This window comes from Lampetra fluviatilis, chromosome 34, assembly GCF_964198595.1.
Source record: "Lampetra fluviatilis chromosome 34, kcLamFluv1.1, whole genome shotgun sequence".
NCBI classification, from domain to species: domain Eukaryota; kingdom Metazoa; phylum Chordata; class Hyperoartia; order Petromyzontiformes; family Petromyzontidae; genus Lampetra; species Lampetra fluviatilis.
In genome coordinates this window covers 6,964,012-6,990,789 of record NC_136308.1, presented here as the reverse complement: position 1 = coordinate 6,990,789, position 26,778 = coordinate 6,964,012, and the positions used below count along the sequence as shown (strand labels likewise).

At 44.8% G+C, this 26,778-nt stretch overlaps 1 protein-coding gene across 1 annotated transcript; it reads left to right on the top strand.

Annotated features, from left to right (window-relative positions):
• LOC144944337 (uncharacterized) lies at nt 1-24,977 on the top strand. The gene is made up of 4 exons (XM_078872430.1): nt 1-139; nt 5,680-5,836; nt 15,713-16,129; nt 23,339-24,977. Exons 2-4 carry the CDS (start codon nt 5,698-5,700, stop codon nt 23,365-23,367), a joined length of 585 nt encoding a protein of 194 aa, XP_078728556.1. The 5' UTR covers nt 1-139; nt 5,680-5,697; the 3' UTR covers nt 23,368-24,977.
• The last annotated feature ends 1,801 nt before the right edge of the window (nt 24,978-26,778 follow it).

Sequence of the window (26,778 nt, the reverse complement as noted above, 5' to 3'; positions counted from 1 at the left end):
GGCCCAGCGAGGCACAACAGAACACAGCCAAACACAAAGAGGCAGACAGCAGCTGTGTGACTTGTTCATCTGTGTTGACGGCGGCAGAGCGGCGGTGCTGCGGTGAAGCTTCGGCAAGTTTCTGCAGTAGAGATTAGAGGTAAGTTTGGCTTCATCTCACGTGAGTTTGATACTCGGTCGGTCTCAACTTCTTTGTCGTTTTATAGTGCTTACTTTCCAAGGAACTTTTTGCACACAAGTGTCAGCTGTGTGCGGAGTTCAAGTGAATCCATTGCCATAGTGCTGGCTTGCTGTGCATGGTCACACTGAACATATTGGTGCATAGCAGTGTAGATTATTGAAAATGTAATTTGGAGGGACACATGCGATTTAAAAAAAAACCACAAGCGATTATGTACGCTTAGTTATTGAAGGTTGACTGGAATCACAATTATGAAATACGTAACGAGATGGACAAGAGACCAGCAGGACTTTGGATATGCCAGAAAAAAAAGGTTTAACTCTGTGTGTGTGTATATTAGCCACTATAACATAGAAACTTGACATTGAAAGGCGAAAAAAAGCCTGAAAAGTTTGGCAAGAATCACAAAGAGACGTATGTTTGGCATTGCAGGATCAGAACGTTTATACTGGAGGAATCCGATGATCTATAAAGCTCTCTTTCAACAGACGTGAGAAGCGATAAGAGGTACATGTGGTGAGAGAATAAAGCCAACGAAGCCAAGTTAGAGACATTGTTAAGAGAGGTGGACTTGGACACTTCGCTTAGTGGCCGAGACTGAATGTGAGTTTGCAGCCATAGGGAAGAAGATGCCTTTACGAGAGAGATGACACGGGTGAGATTAGCTTGCGTGTAGGAGCTAGGTAGATGGCTAGATTGCAATAGACGGCTTGGTGAGGCTCTTATTCATCAGTGGATGGATCCTGGCCGAGATAATCGGTCTACACTGCTCGTCTCAACGCTGCTGTACCGTGTGGCTTGTACTCCATCGACGTGAAGGGCTTAAGGCCCTCCGTCTTAGAGTAACGCAGTCCAGATGGCCGTTGTTTACCTATGGGACACACACAGTATAAATAACTTGTCTACTGTGAGAGCAACTTCATGACTTTTGGCACTTTGCATTGTCTGCGAGACCCATCATCGTTGTCACTCGGTTCTGCCAAATAAGATGTTTTCGCCAATAAATATCACCCCTCTTATAAGCCCTTCAATGTGAAGACGTCCACGCGAAACCTTTACATTCTTGAAATTATCACGCCGCTGCCGCAGGCCACGTGGTTGAACACAAACACATGGACTTCTATTGTCGCCACGTCCAATCAAAACGCACCCGCTCATCGTCAGCGTCCATATGGCCACCGCATCTTGCGGTGGCCATTCGAAGGCCATTAAATATTGAAATCCATAACCAAACACCACTGTCAATGAACTGGGCTCTCCTTACAGCCTCGTTGGAGGCCTTCCATTTAGTACGTACGCATGGAGGGGGGGGGGTTAACCCAAATGCGTACGCTTGTGTGTGTATGGGGGTGTAAAAAGTACGCGTGCCTACAGGAAGTGGGGAAGGGGTAAAGTTTTGACAGATTTTTGCGTACCTACCAAATGGATGGCCTCGTTGGTGGGTGTGGGTTGTTGCCGAGGAAACGTCGGTCTCGCGAGTAGCTTGCAGAGGAAACATCTGTCAACGCGAACTACAGTGCCCGAGCAAATCTGGTACAATAACTCGTTCTTAATCTTGTCTGCCACCCACTCTCCCCAGCCGCCCCCTTCTCCAATCGCACCACACCCAGAGGGAGAGGGGGATCGAGTTGTCACGCTGCCCATCTGTCTCTGCATCGTTCCGTGGTGCCGCCGTTGTGTGCATTTCCCCAACGATGGCAATGTCTGTTACAAATTGTACTCGCGACGCTGTTTCGTGAGATAAAAGTATTTAGGTTTGGAATTCTACACACAGCAGTGCATCACCCTGTGGAAGCTACTCGCTTAAGAGAACTTCAATAGGTTTCTTTCTGCACACGAGGACAGATGTTAATGGCCTGCAGGTATAGTTTGTTGAATGGTAGTCAAGATGGTGGTTTTCTATAGGATCATTAGTCACCATACTGAGACCATCAACTGGTTATACTTTTGAGAACCAACTTTAAACGTGAGTGGCTGCGTGGGTTCGATCCCTGGTTCTCTAACCTCAGTGCCACCAATGTCACCTGTGCCATAGATAACTTCCATTGACACAACCTAATTGTAATAGTATGACCAATGAATGAACACACAACGCAAATTATACAATTGCACAGGCTTGTGTGGCCAGCACTATGAGCGTTGGTTAACAACTGGCCAATGATTTTAACAAATATCCGTGACTGTCTAGAACGGAAACTCGAATTCCCCTTGAGAGAAACTTTCATGGAAAAACGTTTAACAATCAGTAAGCAGCAAATGTGTTTAAAAAAAAATTGTAAACGATTCCACTGTTTTCTGATCATCACAATTTCACAACATCCACTTATTCTCAGTTTGACAACATTCAGATGTGTCAAAGAGTCGGGAAACTACTACGTCATATCAGGAGATAAAACAAAATCATCGGCAGACAATATAATAATGTGCTATCTTAATTTGAAACTTTCGTGACTGCAGGAATCCACGTAGGTATACCTTCGTGACTTTACCGAAAGAACCAAAGAGTATAATAATGTCCTGTCATGGCTAAACCTTTTCTTCTCTCCCCATATTGCGTTTTCTATATTTGGTCAGAACAGCTGACATGCTGAAGTCGAGTTTTGCTTAAACAAACGCAGCATTTATAACATTTGTAAGATTGATCAAATTAGTTGATGTTGCATTGGCAGTGGTGCACAAGAACAATTCATTTTGTGCGCAGGCTTTCATGATCAATATAATTCATAATGAGTTTATTTTGGGTTAAATCATCGTGTAGGTATAATGCCAGTTTTTTAAACTAAAAATTGACATAGGTGCACGATCTAACCCGAAAGAAACGAATTATGATTCGCAAGCACAATTAAAATAAAAACTCAACACAGCCGTCAACCACTGCCTTAAATGGGAAAAATAAATATATAATCAGCACATTCTGTGCGATAAAGGGCCGTTGCCCGAAACATCGCCACATATTTATATATCTATTTTTTATTTTAAGGCAAAGTTGAATGAGTTAAAAAAAAATAAGATTCAATTCGCTTTCATTTTGGCACAATTAAAATGCATTGGCGTCCCTACTTTAAATAATAGGCATTGTTAAATGACTTAAGTGCTTACATTATTTTTCTATGAAAGTTGTGATGGAGTTAAAAATGATTGGCTTCATAAAATGAAAGCGTGCAAACAACTTCTGCATGCAACTTCAGTGAGAATCGCAATCTTATACTTTCTCGTCTTGTGCCTCATGCGTGCAACATTTATCCGTAAATGTACAGCTTTGTAGAAGCTTGTGGGAAAACTCTCAGTGGAAAAACGTAAAAATACAATCGCGTACAGTGTATAAAACAGGTGACATCCCAATAAATCATCCTTCATAACAGAAATCATATACATAATTCATTTATATTTTTAATGCAGTGTTGTCGGCAAATGTGTTGCGTTTTACGTTTTTGTGCTTGTGCCCCGCGTCCAACGTTATGTCACCGATACAAAATATGAGAAACACATTTTGGTTCATGCACTTCGAATGAGAAAAGACTGCAAACTTTGCAAGGTCTGTGTTTACCAGTCAGCCAATGTCCACGGTGGTCCAGATGTCTTGTGACACCCATTTCATTCTCGAACACGTATATTTTTAAAAGTAAAGTTTATTTCAAACAGAAACGAATATGCAAATGGAATGTTTTAATTAATTTGTGGTCACAAGACATCTGGAACACCCTGTACATTACAGACTGGTGTGCATAACGCTTGTCAAGCGGTCTGGATGTCAACTCCATGGGCATTAATTCTAGATTTGAAGCTTTCGTGACTGCAAGGATTCTTACTCTTTGGGTTTTTTCGGCAAAGTCACGTAGCTGTGGCGTGTTCCACCTGAATACGGAGGCTTGTGTTGCCTCCAAAAAGGCGTGATTTAATTTAGTTGTCTTCATATATCTGATTAAATATTTTACCTACGTGACTTTACCAAAAAAAACAAAGAGTACATGAGCATTCTTGTTGGAGTGTCAATGAGTGTACAGCAGAGGGCAGCAAATCATGAACAACCTTTGTTTAGCAGTGCGAAGCAGTGAGCGTATTGCTAACCACTCAATCGCTACTGTTGTTAGTGCGACTCTTCAAGCGCCAATTTAAAAACAGGTTATTATAAAAAGTTTTTTAAATGTTATTCGTATCGGCCCCCATGATGTAAACAAGTGCAGACTCCTATTAGTATTATTCACTCGTCTCTCTGGCATCCATGTGCTATGAATAAGGCCATTGACTAAAACGTTGCCTATTAGAAATGTTTTTATTTAATACCTCAGTCGTATTGAGGAATGTTGCGTTGTTATGTCACTCCTGCTTGTGCACCACCACAAAAGCAGCAGCATCGCACCTCCTATTAGCACGGTTGGCTACGAACGGTGCGAAAGAAGTTCAACGTGCATCCATATACACGATTTGTATTCTTAAATGTGGGTTTCTACTGTGGATTTTCTGGAATGCTAAGGAGACAAGAGACCGCATGTGGCCTTTATTTGTTTTCATGCCGATGGAAAGAATAGCTCTTTTAATTTACTGCATCGATGTCCCATTGCCAAGCCATTCAAAGCATTACGACTTGCCTGTGCATGCCCCAGTTATGGGTGTCTTAAAAAAACATAAGTGAAATAATATACGATTGTTTCGAGACGGCTAATCATCAGTGACCTTGCGTAAGTGATTTCCACCCACATGTATTAATTGGGCAATAATATCTCCATAAATATAAAAGGCAAAGTTGTTATTATGTGTGTATGTTCAAAATGTTTAGCGTACTTCCCGACATGCAACAAACTTGAAATTTTCCATGTGGGTACTTTCCAGACTGTACACCATGCAAAAATGATTAAAATACATTTCTGTGGTTTTTTTTTTGGGGGGGGGGGGGAGCTCAATAATGCATAGATTTTTTGCACGGCAAGTGAGCTGTGACGTAAAATCTGTCACGTGACCCGCGCATGGGAAGCGTAACGCATTGTAGTGTAGTGGTTAGCGCGCTGTGCTACGAACCCGGCGACCCGTGTACGATTCCCGCTCACCGGTGACGATTATTTTAACTGGTCCTGGGCCTCCCCTAGGTCGACTCAGCCTCAAACGAGTAACTGATGTGGTGTGTGAACATCGCCACTGGGGAGACAAAGGCGGCCGGGCGTGGTGAATCCAAGTCCCGGGCGAAGCCGGGGTAGTACAACTCGTTTTAATATATAGAGGACCGCAGAGATTGGGCAATTGTTGGCACCGGCTCAACATCTGGCTGCCTTTTCCATTTGTCTGTGGTTGCTCGCACCTCTGAGTCATTCTCTGTCTCTCTTCGAGAGTGAGCGAGTACTGTGTCCTTTACAAGTTGAAAATTGTGATTTAAAAATAAACGGGCACCAATTCATCAAGCAGCGAACAACCCCTGCAGTTTTCTGACAACGCGTATTGCTTTTACGTAATTGTTTTTTTATACCCCGTGTTCTTGGCACCGCTCTTCTCAATGTCCCCTTTAGTTTTTGACGGCGAGCAAGATGGTGCAGGGCTTCGTATTTGCCTTCCCTGTCATCTTCATCGTCATCGCCATCATCGTGGCATTCATCCTGTGCTGCGTGTGCCCCTGCTGCCCCATCTACAAGCGTCTTCAGCCAACCACGCAGGACTACACGGCAGGTGAGGCTCGCACAAGGGAGCTGTGGTCTATGGGGCCGTCCATAAATTACGTCACGCACCTAGGGGTGGGGGGGGGGTCAGATTTTTGTGACGATGTGTGACGAGAGTTTGAGAAATGTGACGTCACGTGAAAATGCGCAACTTTAAATAAATATAGAATCGTTATAACAACACTAATTGTTATAACAACACTCCTACAACATCAGAGTGTAGCGCCACATTAAATACGCACGACAATGACAATAGTTTAAAGAGATTTGAAGCATGTTTTATTTTCAAAATGGAAATATGGTTTGGGGGGGGGGGCAGAGCTTTGTGACGTCATATTTGAGGGGGGATCTGACTTTTTGTGACGCCATGTGACGAGGGGTGGGGGGGTAAAAAATCGTCCAAAATCGCGTGACGTCATTTATGGATGGCCCCTATCGGCAGTGGTCGTGTTGGCCCACTGGATGGCGAAAGCAGTAATTATATTAAACTAAACTATAAACTATTTTTAATTTTGCCAGTTAAGGCCCACTGAGCTATATAGATTGTTTTCAGAAGTGACCTGGCCACAAATGATACCTCAACGGAGTGGCTTACGTGGCAATTTATAGCAGCCAAATACTCTTAAACGCATGTTTCTAAATGTGGTGGGAAAACCTGGAGGACCCAGAGAAAAATCCACACGACCAGGGAGAGAAAAAATATACAGGCTTCAAGGTCAGGATCGAACCCATGACCTCCTTTATACCAGGAGAGGAAATCAACATCTCGCAATTTCGGCGCCCCTATAATATTTGGGGAACCACCCTCCCACCCCACCCCCCACCCCAACCCCCACCCCACCCTTTCAATTCACAAACTCCGAGTGAGATGACATTACAAATGATGCAGGACAAAAGAAAACCAACATTGGCCTCGCACTGTCATGTAGAAGGAAAAGGAGAGTTTGACAGCAAAAAAAACACACACTTAGCAACAACACTGCCTTAAAAGAAAAAAACTATATACAATTGGTGACATTTTTGGCAATGAACTTTATTCATAGCATTATGGGCTTTCTTGGTAGCATATTTGATGTGCTGTAAAGAAAGACCGTTACCAGAAACGTCACCAATTTTTTTAATTTCTGGCCCATTGGGTGACAGTGTTGGTGATGAGTGCTATTAGCTGTGCGTGTGCGCCACTGCCAACGTGGCGTCATCAAATCATCTGTTCGGAGTAGAGTATGACCGTGAAATTAATTGGGATGGACAACATAAAAGAGGGTGCTCGGACAGAAAATTGCGGCACTACGTGAGAGCGGAGATTAAGTTTGATTTGGCCTCTTGGTCGACCCCCTGTGGACGGCCGACGGACGAGAAGAAGTGAGATGACAGGGAAAAGATGGACAGGAGAAATGGATGTTGCAAGATTAGAGAAATGTGGACAAAAGATAGAGATGTAAATGAGATTAGATTAGCGATGCAAAGACGAGGTAAACGCATAGCGAAATGACAGATGTAGGCAATGTATGTATGTACGTTGAACTTGTTTCTCGCACCGTACGTAGCCAACCGTGCTCATCGGGAGAAACAGGGGAAGGACAACAAACTAAACACAAAAGCAGTTCTCGAGAAATTTGTTTTCAATGAGATGTAGTGAGACAAGAGCTGCAAATAAGACATAGACGAGACAGATGAATTGACTGCTAATCGCCTTTTTATATTTATTAATATCTGAATTCGAGCTGATAGTTGGTGTGTTCCTCTTTTCGACTCGCGATCGCTGGGCCCCTTGAGCTGCTTTTGACCCTAAGCCTTTGCTTAGTGTGCTTATGCACGGCCACTACTGGTCAGAGGTCGCAACCGGGTACCCGATACCCGTACCCTACCCGATACCCGGCTACCCGTACCCAGCCGGGTACGGGTACCCGTTTGCGACCCTGGTGCGGCCGGGTACAGGTAGGCCGTGAGTCACTGGTGAGTAACCGTTTGTCACTCATTTCCCAACGTCTTGTCTCTTCTCACAATTCAAGTTCCTAGATTCAACCCACCCACGCCTGCAACATGGCTTCATCCCAGAGGTCGCAATCGGGTACCCGTACCCTACCCGATACCCGGCCGGGTACGGGTAGCCGGGTATCAGGTAGGGTACGGGTACCCGTTTGCGACCCTGGTGCAGCCGGGTACGGGTACGGGTAAGGAATCAAAACCCATTTGCGACCTCTGCTACTGGTTGTCTGGCAATTTGTTGCCATGCCCAGGCGCCATGCAAGGTGGTGGAGGGGGGGGGGAACGATTTATTGAGAGAGGAGGCACGTTTAGGCCTCGTTAAACAGTCGGGGGCACTGGCACTTCTTAATTTAGGCACCAGTCCAAGCTTCATTTAACCCCGTGTGTCTGCATGCAAGGTTACTCGTTTTAATTAAAGAGTCATATGACAGCATTTGTTTACAAGCCCTCAGTTAACAATGCTGTGAGCTCTACTTCCTTTGCTCTTGTATTGAGAAGAACTTGGCTACAACTATATTGTAAACACGTGTCCCACTTTGCCTCTTCATGAGTATAGCTGCTTGTATTATGTTGAACTTCTTTCACACTCTACGTAGCCAACCGTACTCATCGGAGGTGATTGTAAATCGACGGTACAAACTCTTGAAACGTAGGGCATGAAATTAACAAAGTATAAAGCGCAATTTCCAACTCTTTGTCACTTAATCTTTCTGGCATCTCTGTTCTGAAGAAGAGCTATTGCCTGAAACATCAGCTTTCTATTTTTGTGTTATAAGTTAGTATTAACGATGAATATGGTAGTTATATATTCCGTATACATATATATTATTTCATTTTTGTACCTCCACTCAATATATATTAAGTCTAATAGAAGGATAATTTATCCTTCATGGTACTGGAACCAGTATTGCTCCGATCTTAAATTGGTCTCCGAAGCCTGCTTCAATGACAAGTGGATATTCCATCAGTTTAACACGTAGGCTTTCGCGACCAATATTATTCATAATAAACGTTTTTGGGTTAGATCGCGTTATTTATAAATGTGCTGCTCTATTTAAGACCGGGAGCAAATGAGGGCTTCACCATTCTGGAAAATTGCCCGATGATGCTGGATGTAATTACCAGCGAAACGTCGTATTAAAAAATTATAAATGTTGTGGATTCACTCTTCAACACACCGGTTGGCTAAAGTAGTAAACTATTTTGTCTTTTGTCAACGTGACACTTTTTTTGCTGATTGGCCGTGTCGGGTGGTGGAGGGTTACGACACATTTATAAATAACGCGATCTAACCCAAAAACGTTTATTATGAAGATATTCCATCGTAAAAATGTACCCTGTGCAGCGGTTTGCAATAACCCTCGCTCACTCAGTCCTGAGGGTGGGAAAAAAAACTGCCACGAAAAGTTTACACTTGCAAGCTGCTGATCTGATTCGACTGCGATGTGAGGGTACGACATGGGGCGAGAGTGTGAGGGACACACACGCGCACGTGCGCCGTTGGGTACAGGGAACTGCCCGTCTCGGGAACATACAGAAGAGAACAGATTGATGGTGCGCAGCAAAAAACACACGGGCACATCCGCCAGTCACACTTGTCTGGGAACAGGGCCAAAAGCTGAGACAGAGATAGTGGGGGGGGTAGTAGAAATGGCTTCACGAAGTGGCACAGCATGCTGACAATGGAATAAGTGGTGGTAAATAAACTAGAACTCTGCTGAACAAATAGGTTTCTGGGACAAAATGGGGAGTAATGGGGTTTGTTAGTCAGAGTAACTCTTAAGTCGTCTCATGTCAGGCGCAACGCTTTTTACGAAAACATATTTTGCCAAATAAAACACCCACTGACATTTTTCAGGATTAAGATTGTTTTTTCAGAACATATTTCTTTGCAGGGTAGCTGCCGTCGAGCTGTAACATTTTTCTTTATACATATTTTTACTTGCGTGCATCAAATGGACAAATGCGTGCGGCGTCAACAAAACGATGATTTTATTCTTTATCTCCCACCACACCTGCTTTAGTTTTCAACGCTTCAGCAGTGCATTTGTCACAGCTGCACCGCGTTCCACCGTGGAGGAATTCGGGGTGGGGTGCACAGCCCAGGTGCAGAGCATTCATTCCTCAGCCGAGCACATGCGTGGGACAGGCTTTGATAAAGGATGCGCTTAACCGGAGGTGTAGGGGATGCTGTGCCTTGGCGTAATGGTTCGCGCGCTCGACTTGCCATACACAGGTCGATCTCCCGACGCGACAGTTGAAACAACGGTGAAGCTTTTATTTAAATGCGCTCCACTTAAATCTTCACTTGAAGCTTTCGTGACTGCAGGAATTCATATTCTTTGGGTCTTTCGGTAAAGTCACGTAGATAGGTTCAAGGGAAATAACAAAAAAAAAGACGACCGCTTGTGTTGTGATCGAAACGTCGTAGTTTTTTTGTTATTTTCTTTGAACCTATCTACGTTACTTTACCGAAAGACCCAAAGAATATTGCCCTCCACCTCTTTCGACGCAGCAATATTATAAATGGAGCTTACTGCATTTAATCGGTCCGGTCGGCAGGTCCGCGTGTGTTGGGGTAAAATGTGGATACTCCCATCTCTACTGACCGGCGTGGAAGAGTAGGCCACAGCACCCTCTAGAGGAGCATTCCACAGATCCATCTCGTGGAGGGGTCTTTACCTATGACGAGCAGTGTGACAATTCATCAATTAATGCCGCTTCTTAATACCATGATGCGTGCATCCGATGCCGATGTGTAAGAATCAACGTTTGTAGGCTTCGAATATGTCGTGCGTAGTGGAGTCACGAAGCCACCTGCAAGCTCTAATTGCTGCTAACTTAACCATATTGTAAAATATAACAAATCGGTTCTTATGCGAACATTAATCACCATGATTAATGGCATTGGTGGGGTTGGGGTGAATAATCGTTACACTCCAGGCGGCTCTTGTGACTGCAAACTTTGCAAGAGACAATTGTTATCACAGCATGATCGGGAAGCTCTGTTTCTTGGGATTTAAACTCTACATTCCCCATTAGCCAGGGGAGAGAAAAGAGGACTGTTTTGTGTTGGTATTCATGAAGAAGCAAACAGGAGCAGGAATCCCTGTTTAACTCTATATGAACAGTTGGCCAAAGTCAAATATTGATGTGAGGAGCTATTGTTGTGGGGAGGAAACATTGGCTTTACTTTGCGTTCAAAGCAGCCTCTTATACGGTGGCGATGTGGCCTTTTCTTACATAGATTCACTTACATTTTGAGGGTGTACAGAATATACCAAAATAATTCGCTAATTAATAATTTGAGTAGAAACCCACGGCAACATCGCCTCGTACTGGTAGACCACACACGTCTATGAAACATCGCGCATTTATTGATAGGCTTGCACTATAACACTGGTCAAAATGTGTACTAAACTGTTATTCGTGAGAACCATCATGCTACGCTTCCAGGTGAAGCTTTTTTTGCCGACGTGAAGGCGCCACCGTTTTGCGCATGGATCCAGCTGTGTGCCTTCTTCGGCCCAAAATTGGCAGTGCTCAGTTGTGCACCTATGTACGGCTGGCTGCACATGAACAAATTCCAAAACCTCAGCAGAGCTTGCAAGGGGGTGGCTCCCAACGTGGGCAAATCGCTCTTGGAAAGGGAAAACAATAATATATTATTATACTGTATATATGATTACCGTGTTAAGACTCGCCGAATCTCAAGACGTTTTCAGGATTTGCTTGCCAAGTTGTCAGAAATAAGGAAATATGCCTTCTTTACATATCGGACACTCTATAAAAGTGTCATCCCATCAGCTACATGACCTTCTGGGAGTGTATAATTTCAGCAACATTGGTTCAACACAAGCAAACCGGATTTGACGGTGTCACATCGGCAGAGCCAGGCTTGCTTGAACCAATGCTGGTAAACTACCAGATGTTTATGAACAAAGTCCCTCTCTGTTATATTTGAAGCAAACTTTGCAATACGTAGCACAACTTAATAATTAGCGTATTTGTGGAGAATATAGATAACAAAATATACGAAGAGGACAATACACTTCCTTCCAGATCAAATATAATAGTTTATTTTTGTATGCAGCCCATCCAGTGTTCCCATTGTCTTCAACGAATGCTGCTGAAATTACACAATCCCAGAAGGCCGTGCGGCTGATGACATGTGTAAAAATAATTTTATTTTAGTATTTTTATGGAGAGGGAAATCTTGGCGACCTTGAGGCAGCATAGCCTGTGGGTCTTGTTTCCACGCTATTAATTCACTATAATTTCCCCCCGTATGATAATCGCTCTGATTGTTGTGGTTGTTGTCTGTGGGGTGCCCGTAATTTTAGTACTGATGTGCTCCTGGGTTGGCCGTTAATGGCTTCCGCATTTTATCTATTAATAAATCAACATGCAAATAAGCAAACACTCTCTAGGCCCCAGTGGCATGTCGTTGTTTGTGGGGGCCCGCCGACTGTCCCCCTACTTTGTAGCTACACCGGGTGCAGTTGCGATCACCTTCACACTTTATAGCAGTCGTTTTTTTCCCTTTTCTGCAGCCTGCATCCCTTTTGGTTCTCAGAAAGGGCATCTCACAGTGCATGCACTCCAGGTGAAGAACCACCGCTCTCTAGCCTCACCACCGTTCGAAGCATACCTTGTTGTGCTCAAAGAATATTCCAGAGTGACAAGGCACTAAGTCAGCCAATCCCGTCAGACCTCCTGAAGCTAAGCAGGGTTGAGCCTGGATAGTGATTGGATGGGCACCTGTACCGGGCACAGGTGCCATTGACATTGTCAGCGGCAGAGGGGAGTGCAGAAAACAAACATTGTTCCACGCAACCTTCACCAAACCCTCACTGACCAGTGTGGTGTGAGGTATGGTCGAATAATCCTGAAGACCTGCACAGATTTGGAAGGCCCTCATCTAGTAATGAATTGACAAAGAGGCTGTTCGCAAATAATAATTAGTTGTTTTTTTCGGGGGGGGGGGGGGTAGATCGTGAGGGAATAACGACAATTAGAGCTCTTCACCCTCCACCACCAGACAGGCCTTAAAGTATTGCCCCACTTTGTACATGCACACTTCATACATACACACTTCATACATGCACACTTCATACATACACACTTCATACATGCACACTTCATACATACACAGTACATGGACACTTCTTACATGCACACTTCATACATGCACACTGTGTACATGCACAAAGTGGCACAATAAGTAAGGGTTTGACATCCTGTGCACTGCATGGTGATGTCATGTGATGCAATGTAAACACTCAAAGGGTGCAGCATTCTGGGTTACATAAAAAAAAATAACAATTACTTTCCTTTAATATCCCCACACAAAAAAATATATAATCTACTTTGTCAGCCTATATATCGGCCTCCGGAACTTATGTTAACGAGCAAAACTATGAACGTTGTGAGTCTTAGATAGATGAAAATTCTCCAGAATCTGAATACTTGAACAAATGCTGCTCATTTCCACGAACATGAAAGCCCAATAATCCAACAAACTACAAGCATTTTTTGCGTGGAAATGCAGAACACAAGGTGATCTATTTATTTGCACGTAATATTATGCTCTGTGTCTGACTGATATTCTGCACATGAATAGTTATAATTGGGTGCGATACCAAACCTTCTGCCACTTTGCAAATCACCATGCATGCACGTATATGCATTGTCAATATTGCCGATTATATGGATATACATTTCGACTATTTCCACGGACTGTTCTGACCTTCTCGTGTAACATGTGGTCACTCTGTGCTTGCCAAGAGTGCATGAGAAAAAAAGCATGCTAATGTATTACTTTTAAAATCCTTTCACAGCAGTGTATGCTGTGCACATGCATAACATGAGGAACACTGTGGTAGCAAGTTCAATAGAAGTAGTACTTAGTCTGAATCTAAATCACATGATGCAGCTGAATGGTAGACTTTGTGTAGGGCTTTCGTGGAAAGGAGATCCCAGCCTTGTTATTTCTCACTGTTTAAAAAAAGAAGTGCAATACATATGTGCTGCAGGCAATATATTTGCTTAGACATTGCTATTGCTGAAATCATGCTGACAAGAAAATATGTAAAGAAAATAAACATAACCTTTGATCAAACTCATGATGTGTTGTTGTGGAGCATGGGTGAGCGCATATATAAACAGAACTCCATTCGGTGTCTCTACATATAAAATACAAACATTGCTTAGCCCATCAGCCTTTCCAGACCAAAATTATTCAGATACATTTTAAGCAAGAATACTGGGCCGGTTTCGACCTTCAGCATTTCATAAACAAAAGTCTTGCTTATTAAACAAATGCTGATGGGTTACGAGATGTTATTGGCACCCCATTACGTGTTGTTGTGGGGCCTTATGAGTAAAACATATATTCGCTGAACTCCACGGTGGCGAGATGTTATCTCCCTCGCCTGCTATGAAAGAGGTTGTGGGTTCGATCCCGACCCTGACTCCTGTATATTTGGAGCTTGCGTTTTCTCGCCCTATGTTCGTGTGGATTTTTCTCTGGGTTCCGACTATTTGGCTGCTCCTATAAATCCCCGCATGTGATGGTAATCGCCACTTCGATGTGCTGTCATGTGTGGCCAGGTCGCCTGTGAAAGAGAGCGAATAGCTGAGTGGGCTTTATCTGGTAAATAAAACAGCAGTACCGTCGTAGTATTATAATTGGACTACAACACGTTTGTATCTATAATTGGAGACGCAAAACGGAAGTTCTGCTTAAATAATTATCGGTCGCATTATTGCACTTCAGCGGCGTGAGAATAAATTCTGCAAGTGGTGGTGTGTGGTGGATAAGCTGATGAACTCTCTGCTGGGCGAGATTAAAACTGTATTCACCTGTTTTGTAAGTCGTCGGCATCGTCGGCGCGTGTTGTTGCCAACTGCGGGAGTGCGCTCGAAGCAGCCGGTGTGCGTGGGATGCGTTCGTTTTGAGCGATCACAAAAGCGCCCCAGTGCTGCTATTTACAGGATGGCCCTGGCTGTCGGCGAGGTGTTATATGAAGAGTGGTGGTGTTGATTAACCCTTACTGGGTTTCGATTGTATTATTTAATTATTAGTAGTATCTTCCTTTACACGGCTACATCGGGATCGACAAATGTTATTCCTCCGGTGACATCAAGAATAATGTTCAGGCACGCGCGCATGTGAAGAACCGTGTATTAAGTAGGGTATACGGGCATTTTACTTAAAATGCATTAGCCAGCAACAATTATTTGCTCACGCAAGCAAACCCTGGACTGGGTTTCGCCTTCTGGGTCTCAACATCATAGTGGTGGTATTGACGAAGCTCTCATGGTTTATAAAATTTGTTTTTATTACTTTATATGCCTGCGCATGCAAATACAAATATTCTTCTTCGCGCAATATTAGAAATGCCATTCGCCCACGCGCATGTGTAAAAGGGTGTTCAAAAATAACATAGGTTCCCATTATGTTTAAAGATGTATTTGTTTTTGAAATGGCTCAATGTCAACAACGTAAATCGGGAAGCCTTGGGGTGGCAGGTGCACGGATCTTTCGTCATGGGGTGGCACAGTGTCCACTCACAACTCCACCCGGCTTCCTCCAGGGAAAGCTTTTCATAAATTCCTGCCCTGGCTCTCACCACATTTGCGTAATTGCCACCTGTCAATCACCTCTTTTCCTTTTCTCTCTGCCTCTTCTCAATAATTATTTGCATGCTTTTTTTTCTCTCTTCTTCTGCTTTTCTAACTTTCTTTTGGTCACGCAACAAGGGACCACCTACGGTTCCATACGTTTACCATTCCGATTGCGTTCATCCCGTGCCTCCTGGTTATGCCCTTCTCTGAATGTGTTGTTGAAAATATTTCTCGTAAAAATCCTCCCCCCCTCCTCTTGCCGTTGCAGTGCAACAAGGCGCGACGGCGCCGGCAACAGACGTGCCCGTGGACCCACCGCCAACGGCAGCCGCCCCGCCAGCGCAACCGGTGCAGCCGCTGCCTTCAAGCCCACCGGGCGGCGCCTTCAGCCCGCCGACTCAGCCTCAACCGTACCCACCGGGGCCACCGCAAGCGGCGTACCCCTCCTCCCCGCATGCCCCGTACCCCTCACCGCAGGCCCCGTACCCCATGCCGAGCTATCCGGCCAGTCCCAACCCCCCGTACCCGCTCGCCATGCCGCAGCCGTGCCTGCCTGGTGCGCACTTGCAGGAGGGTGCCTACCCCGCTCCGCCTGGGTTCCACGTGGGGCCCATGCCACCACGTGGCCCGTTGTTCGCCCCTGAGGGCCCTCCGTACCCGACTGGGCCCTCTGGATACAATGCAGGTAGGGCCGTTTTGTTCGTCGGCAGTGTTGCGTTTTTCGAGGATTGAACTCTTACAAAACACTTCTTTCATCTGGCATGTAAGCAACAGTTCGCATAGATGATGTCATGGTTGAATGTTAAGGTCCTTCAACCAATCCAAGGCGGCAATGGACACTGTATGGATTGCAGCGATACCGCCAGGGTGTGTGTGGATGGCATACTCGTTGGTGATGTGTTTGATGGTTCGGACATGGGAGCGTGCTCGGAAGAGCAAGGCGAGCACTTCCACCAGGATATACTGGAATTTGAACGCCGCTACCAAGGACAGTATAACGAGAACATGATGGGAGACAACATTTGGGGGCTGATTCGTGAAAGTGATTTACAGTATAATCGTAAATCTCGGAAAAACTACTCACTTCTAAATCTTTTGTAGTAATTTTTGTATTACTTTAGTATAAATACATGTTCATTTTGATTCATATGTTGTTTTTTTCTGACTTTATGTGAACGAAAAGACACAAATTTGCCCGTTTTCTCATTGAAAATATGCATATTTTTAAATATCAATGTCCTGGTCACAAAAGCAAAGTTTGTGGGGAATAATAGCCATTTTCTGTACTTTTGAGGCATAAGCAATTCGTAAATAACACTTACTACCCAGGAACAAAACCTCAAAAAATGGTTACACATATTGTTATCTATCATTATCGTGCAGCCATGATTCCTTGTCGGATGAAGGCCCCTCCAAGCCATTGCTATTCATCACGTCGCTCCTGCCCAGTATCTGATCTCGCGGTTCCGCCGCGGTGAATGTCTGATAGGCCATGCTCCCTTCGTTAGTTGCCCCTCCCGTGATTAGTTGAACCACACGTATTTATACATCGCAGTAAATGTAGGGTTGGGGGGAGGGGGTCGGGGAAACAACAAATTATTTTTTTAGCATCATGGACTGCAGAGGCAAGTTATTTTAGCGAGCACATACCAAGGCTGGCGCGACACTCATATGAAGGTGGCTTTCTCCAATGCTCTTGTCACACATTGCATCAAGTGCTCATTGAAGGCTGAGTTGAACTATGAGAGGCCCAGGACAGGTGTAGATAACACTCGTCACTGATGTTATCCACAATGGCGGAGCCAGGATTTTCAGGTAGGGGGGCAACCCCTCCAGCAATGAAAAATGATAGGAGTTGTTAGTAAGTAAGACTTGTCCCTTGCTCTCTATTCGATGCGTGTGCGGCGATGGCGCAGCCAACGATCGAGGGTCGAATTCGAACCGAGTGTGATAGGCATCGCGCTCGCTGAAGGTGAATGCCTTCAGGGAAGTCGTGTACTGTGTATGCAACTGCGCACAATTCTGTGAGTCACTTATAACTGCTTTGCCGTTACTTATTGCCAATTATGGACTCGGACTATTATCCTATCATCTCATAGAGTCCCTGGCACGTAATAATATGCTACACAGTGGCAGTGGGGGATTTATCTATATATACTAGCAGTAGTACCCGGCGTTGCCCGGGTGAAAAATATATTTCTTAATAACCTTACATATATACACACCCTCACCACTCACCACTCACCCTCACCATTCACCCTCACCACTCTCCCTCATCACTCTCCCTCACCACTCATCCTCACCAATCACACCCTCACCACTCACCCTCAACACTCACCCTCATCACTCACCCTCATCACTCACCACTCACCCTCACCATTCACCCTCACCACTCTCCCTCACCACTCACCCTCACCAATAACACCCTCACCACTCTCCCTCACCACTCTACCTCACCACTCATCCTCAGCAATCACACCCTCACGAATCACCACTCACCACTCACCCTCAACACTCACCCTCACCACTCACCCTCACCATTCACCCTCACCATTCACCCTCACCACTCTCCCTCACCACTCTCCCTCACCACTCATCCTCACCAATCACACCCTCACCAATCACCACTCACCACTCGCCCTCAACACTCACCCTCATCACTCACCACTCACCCTCACCATTCACCCTCACCACTCTCCCTCACCACTCTCCCTCACCACTCATCCTCACCAATCACACCCTCACCAATCACCACTCACCCTCAACACTCACCCTCACCACTCACCCTCACCACTCACCCTCACCACTCAACCTCCCCTCACCACTCACTAATCACCACTCACAATCGCCACTCACAACCGCCCTCACCATTATATTTTTGCCCCAGTCAACGCCGGATATTTCCCATTCGTAGCAGTTGATATCAACTCTATAACCAACTTATATTAAACAGGAAGCGCGATCCTAAAGTAATTTACAACCTTCGATTAGTCCTTTGTGCGATTCAAAGAATGGATTCCTGGCATGTTGGGGGTTTACATTTTGAATGATAGAGTTTCATTTTCATTGTTATTTTATTTTTTTATTTTTTCAGGAGTTTTTAATTACATTTTTGCCCCGGTCAACGCCGGATATTTCCCATTCGTAGCAGTTGATATCGACTTTAATCAACTTATAGTAAACGGGAATCGTCCGAATCTAAAGCAATCTACAACTTTCGATTCCTTTGCGCGATTCAGAGAATCGATTCTTGGCGCGTCGGGTTTAAAAGTAATTACACAGTTGTTTTTTCATTGGTATGTAATGTTTGAAAGTTTTCATAAGATTTTAAATGTATTTTCCCCCCGGGCAACGCTGGGTATATCGAGTTTATACCACAAAGTCGTCGCTTGACACGGGTGGGGTGTCGAGGCCTAGTACCGTGCAGAGCCTCCGGCCTCGCCTAGATTGCTCACCCGGCTGAGGCTGGGTACCGGGGCCGTTACCCCCCCCCCCCCCGCGCTACAATAATACTGTGTAATCGCTATAATTTTGTTATCTACCGACCCTATAATAGTAATTGCACACATTGGGGTGGGAGGGGAGTGAAGAGGACGTGAAACTTTGATGAATTTACCTCAGAGTCGCGTGTTAATGCGTGCGCATATTTTTAACGGGAATTAAAAATGGCGTCCACCCCGCAGCGAATGCGTCGCTACCCGTTGCCAGGGGCAACCGCCGTCCAATGAAACTGCGTATGGTCCGGCGACACACAGACACAACAACAACAACCGCCATTCGCCACTAAGTGGCGGTGACGTCACCACGACGCTTGTGCCAGGTCATGTGCACCCTGAGGCCACGTGAAGTGTCAAACGCCCGCTGGCAGGAGGTCACTGGGCAGACCCAGGTGCCACGGGTCGACTGACCGAGATGACCGAGATGACTGGCTGATGCACCACCTGTGCCCCCTACTGTGCCAACTTGCTGTGCTTTAGCCACCCGGCGCTCCGCTCGTTGTTGTGAGCGTCGCTCCTCCGCCCTCCGTTGTTGTTGGAGGGCGACTGCCTCCAACTGCCCAGTAGCGTCCTTCATGAGCCTCCTCCACTGAGGCCGATCTTGACACCGCTGGTACCAGTCATCGGCAAGTCCACTCAGCTCCACGTCCTCCTGTACCACATCACTCCATCTCTTCTCTAGCCCGTGCCGCGCCCGTTTAGCCCCCTCGATCCGGCCGAACAAAAGCTGTTTAGGCATGCGGTGGCTGGGCATGCGGGCTACATGACCCAGCCAATGCAGCCTTGCCTGCCGGAGGAGCTCACCGATGGGACTTTGCCCAGATCTTTCAAGGACTTGTGAGCTCCTCACACAATCCAGCCTGGTTAAACCCAGGATGGATCGTAGGCAGGCCAGCCTAAATGTTTCCAACCGGCAAAGATGCTCCACTAGGGGGGTCCACGTTTCGCAAGCGTAGAGAAGGGAGGGAATGACCGTGGCCGAGAAGACCTGAAACTTCGTGCGGAGCGACAGACCAGGTAGCTTCCACACAGCGTTACGCAACCGATGAAAAGATATTGCCGCTCGACTGATTCGGAGTGAGACCTCTGCTGATAAACTGGAGCCGGTCATAAGCACACTGCCCAGGTATGGGAAACTCTCCACTCTCTCCACAACTGCCCCATCACCGATTGGGAGATGTGGGGGTGGAGTGCCCGATGGTACAAAATACCCAGGCAGGTGCTTAGTTTTGGTGGGGCTGATGGTAAGGCCCCACCTCTTAGTGGCACGCTCCAGTCTCAGCAGCAGCGTCTCCAACTCCTCTTCTGAATGAGCAGCTATTACCAAATCATCGGCATACATAACGTGGTTGACCAATAGGGAGCCATCCCTTGATCGCACCCGGGCGTCGATCAGCCTCCCATTATATCTGTACCAAATGGTAATTCCCCCGGTACAGCTATTGAAGGCTTCACGAACTACGCAGTCGAAATAGATGTTAAATAATGTGGGAGCCAGAGGACATCCCTGTCGCACCCCAAGGTGTACAGGGAAAGGCTCCGACTCCCGGCCACGTAGTTTTACCCGGGCCCGCTCACCATCATGAAGGTCCTTAATGATCGTGAGCAGAGGGTCAGGGACTCAGAAAGCACGAAGAACAACCCAGAGCCCAGTCCTACTGATGGTATCATAGGCCTTGACCAGGTCAATAAAGCAGAGATGTAGGTCTTTTTGGAATTCCCTACACCTCTGCTGTAGCAGACGGACAGAAAATATGGCATCTGTGCAGGACCGCCCTTTCCTGAAACCGCATTGGGGCTCCGCAAGCCTCTCCTCAGCGTGCCTAGCAAGGCGATGTTGAATAATCCTTGCCAGGACCTTACCCGGCACACTGAGGAGTGAGATGCCCCTGTAGTTGTTACAGTCGGTACGGTCCCCCTTCTTAAAGAGGGGGACCACCAGGGCATCCTTCCAGTCCTGCGGAACCCGTCCAGTGGTCCAGACTGTTGTTATGATGTCATATAGGGCAGTCTGTGCACAAACGCCACCCTCCCTCAGCATTTCGCTTGGGAGATCATCTCTGCCCGGTGCCTTCCCTGGTCTCAGACTCCGGATCGCCCTCAGTACTTCCTCAACAGCTGGTACCTCAGCCAGCCACTCACAGGGGGTGACCTCTTCCAATATTTGAGGCACCGCAGCCTCAGCAGGGTTATCCCCACTTTGTGCCATGATGTTTTCCTGGCTGAGAGATTTTCCCTCCCCCAGGACCTCACAGAAATGCTCAGCAAATCTGCAAACACACAGACAGACAGATTGGCGATTTTATATATATAAATAAAAGGTAAATTTGTGAATGTGTGTCTGTTTGAAATGTTTAGCATACTTCCCGACATGCAACAAACTTGGAATTTGGCATGTGGGTAGCTTCCAGACTGTACACAATGCAAAAAGTATAAAAATAGACTTTTGTATTTGGGGGGGGGGGAGGCGCAATAATGGATATATTTTGCACGTCAAGTGAGCGGTGACGTCACCTCTGTGATGTTACCCGCATGCGGCAGCGTCATGCAGTGTGCCTGCTGACGTCACGCAGTGTGCCTGCTGACGTCACGCAGTGTGCCTGCTGACGTCACGCAGTGTGCCTGCTGACGTCACACATCCCCCCCCCCCCAACCCTCCGCGTAGGCCGTGTATTAATCCAAGACAAGAATCCAAGTCCCGGGCGAAGCCGGGGAGTAAAGCTAGTTACTAATAAACCCCAATGATCCGATTGAAATTAGGGATTTCGATCGGATCATGGGGGGGGGGGGGGGCACGTGCCACCCCACCCCCTCCCCCCCCCACTGACGCCGCCAGTGGTTATCCATAGCCAGAAATGTAACCCAGGTTGTGGGAACTAGTGCAGTGCGATAACTGCTGTGCACCGATCTACACACAAAAATGCATATGCACGCGTGTACAAAGACCTTGTAAGACTACTGGGATAAGTACTGCTCGTGCACACTTATTAAGGCTGGCACAGCACTCAAGGGGGGGGGGGATCACGTAGTCCACATTGCGCCTGGGTCATCATTATCTCCGCAGGTCACCAGGATTTATCTGCACCAGTTATTTCTCATTTGAGGTCACGTTGACCTGCGGGAGAGCCAATCACAGTTTCAGAAATAACTCTGCCTATGACTGACTGTCTCTTTCTGTATTTAAACATCACTAGTCTGGTCTCATTTCCCCAGGATGCCCATAATCCCATTTGTTCTATACAGCATCTTGAAATGTAGTTACATTTAGATTATGTTTAAATGCAAACTGTATAGTTAATCTTCTTGGTTCTTTCGGTAAAGTCACGTAGAAGGGAAATAATAAATGTAAAACATAACATTTTTTTTTATTTTTTTTACCGAAAGAACCAAAATGATGAATTCCTGCAGTCACGAAAGCTTTAAATCGAAATGTATAGTTAATGATATCCATAGTTGGGAATCAAACCTAGGTCAGTGGAATCTCAGTGTAGTGTGTGGAGCATTTCAACACTGCTTCCCTCGCCTCCCCCCAATGTCTATGCGTGTGTGGGGGGGGGCGGGAGGCACACGCACACACATCGCTCGCACACACATGTCGAAGTGTGAGTGAAAACATTCCCGTATAAAATGAAACCTTTTTACCAGTATCAAAGTATAAAAAAATAACAATAGATTTTACCCTTTCTGGCAATAAAACAGGTGTTAAGATGTTCAAACAGCAAATGGATACCTTTTGCAATGAATCAAGTCCGCATTAACCACACGTACCTGTGATGAACAGGCAAATATGCTCGGATAATATATGCATTGTCTCTCATTAAACCCTATTCGCCATGCAGCCCATGGACCATCACTGCCGTTTCCCCTCGGCAAAAAAACCCCATCGTAGAATAGAAGTAGGAACCATTCTGAATGTGCCGATATACACGATGGGTTTTCTGAAAAGTGGCTGTATGGCGTACAGCCCACTTCAGTCCATTTCGACCACTCCTGCAGTTCTGAAATTATGAACGTATGTTTCTTATTGTCCCTGTGTGATATCTACGTATTATAATTCTCAGTTTAAAACAATTAGCTTGAGCTCCATTTGAATAGGCACATCGACAGTTAATTGCATTGTAATTACACCGCAGTTAACATTTAACGGACGCGAAATCACTGTAAGCTCATGCTTACTTCACAGACACGATATTACCCGAACATTAATTAGCTATAACTAAGTACTCATTACATGGAGATAATGCTAAATTATCCTTGCTATGGATCATTAAAATAAAGCTAAACCGCTAAATTAGCTTTCGTGCAGTAATATGAATGGTGATATTGTTTTAGTAATTGTTCGGTGATGGTTCAGCGTTAACCCGCAGTATCTTTTCTCTGTGATCTCTGTTTTACAGGCCCGCAGCCCCCGTATCCTGTGATGTAGCTCGCCGGGGCTGATTTATGTGAACTACCAAGTACTCCCTGGGCTTTGCGGGGAATTCAAAATTACGACCTTGAATCACACGGTGGCCTGTGCTACATTTTATGTAGCGTTACCCCCAGCAATGTTTATTGTGAAAATGTTTATACGCTGTCCAAGTGTAAGAATTGTGCGTCGAATTTTTTTTTTATTGTGCAACGGAGAGATTTTTTGCAAGTGTCGCTTCGTCTGTAAGCTAGCTGCAGTTATTTTCTTAAACGCCGCACAGCTCAACCATTTTATAAGCACCTTTATTAAACTTATGTGAAGTACTGTGCTCAATTACTGTTCGAAACGATTAAAGCTGGCTGAATTGCATTGCCATCCATTGTCCACCTACTGGTAAGATTGGTACACTGCTGTGAATTGATTGGCGCATTTCTCACAGTGGGGTAAAATCTTGATTGGTCTTCTTCCTCTTTTACGTCCTTAGCGAGTGTGGGATATTGGGCTGGACGTGAACGCTTGCAGAGCGTGTATCTTCTCCGCTGTGTGCAGCAAAAAAGAATCACCCAAAAATGTCAAGTTATTAATGGATTTCATTCATATTCCGGCAACAAAATGCAGAAATAGCACCGCTTTAATGTCAAAGGCTTTCTACACTGAGGGTGCATCATTTGCAGCTTTTGATGGTTTTGTATTTGATTTTGCTCCACAGTATTTAGCTTCTGATTGGATTTTATTCTGTCAAAGCTCGATTAAGCAATTGCTGCTTATGTAGCTGATCTTCCAACCTGAATCTACCATCTATTTTTTTATCCATCTCAAAGAAGTTTTATGGGAAACAAAGCAAATTTATGTGCTGAAAAGCAGTACAAATATATTTTAAAAACACACGAGTAAGAGTAACACGTCCCTTTTTTGAAATATTTGTGTTTGCCATGGTTGCAAATTTAAATTTTTTTTAAAACTGAGGTCTAATGCCGCATGTCAATGTAAAGGGTTCTTGAAAATTCTCACCAGAGCTATAGTTTTGATTTGGATGCAATGCTTTGTTTTCGTTGGCTTTACTCGTTTTGTAGTAATTTATTATTTATTGTCGCATTGTTTGTGTTTTGCGCATGTTTATTTATACATTTTTTGCCGTTTTGTTTCTATTTTTTTAGCATAGTATTTGATTTTGCTTTGCATAAAAAAGTATATAAGCCAGCTGCTGATGCTCAAAATAAAATAATGCAAAAATAAAAATGATTTCTCCTTGAAATATGGATATCACCGCTTTGCTCACAAAGCGGAGGAGCTTATTGCATGAAGCATATTTTACAAAGAGCCTTGGCAGCTCTTGACATGCTTGTGTAATCAAGAACAGCAATGTAGTGAAACTGTGCTCCGCTATGGTGAAAAAAAGTCAATGATTGTTACATTTATGGTTCCAAATGCATGCTTTGGAAAGGTAAAACAAAATTGCATCATTGTACTGATAACAGGTTTATTATAATAGGCCACAGGCTAACAGGTTAAGATTTGATAATGCAAATGATTTCATCTCTCGTACGTGAAAGCTGAAATATATTTTCAGTGCTGTGTGATGTCTGCTTATGTTGGCCCTTAAATTATAAACTGCGTCAATCTGTTCATAGTGCCATGTGTTTTGGGAGGTATCATTACTGCGTTCTCATCATATTTATACACGGAAAAAAACATGATGGTGCTATGCACGCTTGTACTAAATTATTACTTGAACGCCGTATGGGCTTTTTAATCAAGCGTTGTTAAGCCGCGTGATAACAGTTGGTTTGTTTTAGACCGCTGTCGTCTGCCATCTGTATAAATAACAAACAGTTATTGAGCTGTCTATTCCCAAAGGGGGCTGTTGCACCTTCACTTAACAAGGCCGTCATTGGCCATCTGCATGGCACACTCTGCTCTTTCAATCTTGTATGCACAGCGATTCTAACGTTAAAGTTATTTAAGCTACATATTTTTTTTTATTATGTTTCCAATAAAATGTGTTTTTGTCCTTATCCACTCATGTTAGGCCCCAGTGGTTCTATACTTGATTCACAGTGAGTGGCTAGGGAGGGAAGACAATTAAGGTGCCCATTGGTGGGAGCTAGGCCTGCCTGTAGGCGCACAGTATGATTTGAATCACTCTCCCGTATTCCTCCACACATTCCTAATGTGCCCCACATATGCCATTGGCTCCTTCACTTATACCATTGCTCAACAATGTTTTTTTAAAAACATGCCACCAATATTTGCAGAACGCAAGCCTGTACACGACTCGGCTGTGGGTGGTAGGGTAAAATGGTCAGAACAAAAAAAATGGTTTGCAATTAAAAACAATGGGTTCAGTCATTTTGCACAAATCAATTTCATTTTTCATGGACATACTCATGTGATGCAAATACAATTATCCTTAAAAGAAGGCATATTTAATACAGTATTCATATTACACATGGTCCTGTAATTCATATTTTTCAAAACATGTGTATAATGTCTCATTGTGGTACCTTATCAACCGAACAGCTTTTAAACATGTTTTTGGATCTCAGAGTTTAGACTTTTAGAATTTGGAAAAAAAAATGTTATGCATTATTTTTTTAAAGTTATATTTAAAAGCGATGTGTCATTTGTACCCAAGTCAGGATGTGTTCATCTCATTAGAGGAGGAATTTACATTAATTAATCGTCTGGGGGATTATCCCTATGTTGACGCAAGCTGCTGATGAGATTGATCTCATCTCCTAGCACAAGGTATGTCAAAATTTGCATATCCGCAAAGCTTTTTCATGTGAAAATGTACAAATCTCAGAGACAAATAGTTTCACATGCGATCACCTTCATTTGCAGCAATTATTTAAGACCATTAAAATAAAGCTTCACCAACTCGCACTGACCAGCATGGCAAAGTATGGTCAAAATATCATGGCCCTTAAACCATGGACAGGCCCTCATCCAGCAGTGGATTGGCAAATGGATGTACGTGTACAAGGAAGTATACTGTATATCTAATCTAATTTATTTAACGCCTTCACTCAAGGCACTTGACATAGCTTGAAAAACTATGACAGAATAGAATTATGCAGTTGACGGGCATACAAGGATTGAGGAATGAGTGACAGCGATACAGGGTACTTAGGGATCACGGAAGGGGAGGAAAGAGAATGGGCACTAGAGAAGAGGAAAGCTCTCTATGTGTCTCTCCCCCATGTGTGTGTCTTTGTGTGTCTCTCTCTCTCTGTGTGTTTATCTCTGTGTGTGTCTCTCTCTCTGTGTGTCTCTCTCTGTCTCTCTCTCTGTGTATGCGTCTCTCTCCGTGTCTGTGTCTCTCTGTATATGTGTCTCTCTCCGAGCTTGCATTCATTCACACCTGATGACGGTTGCTTGTTTTGCAATCGAAACGTCGTATTCTATTATTTATTTTCTTTCTAC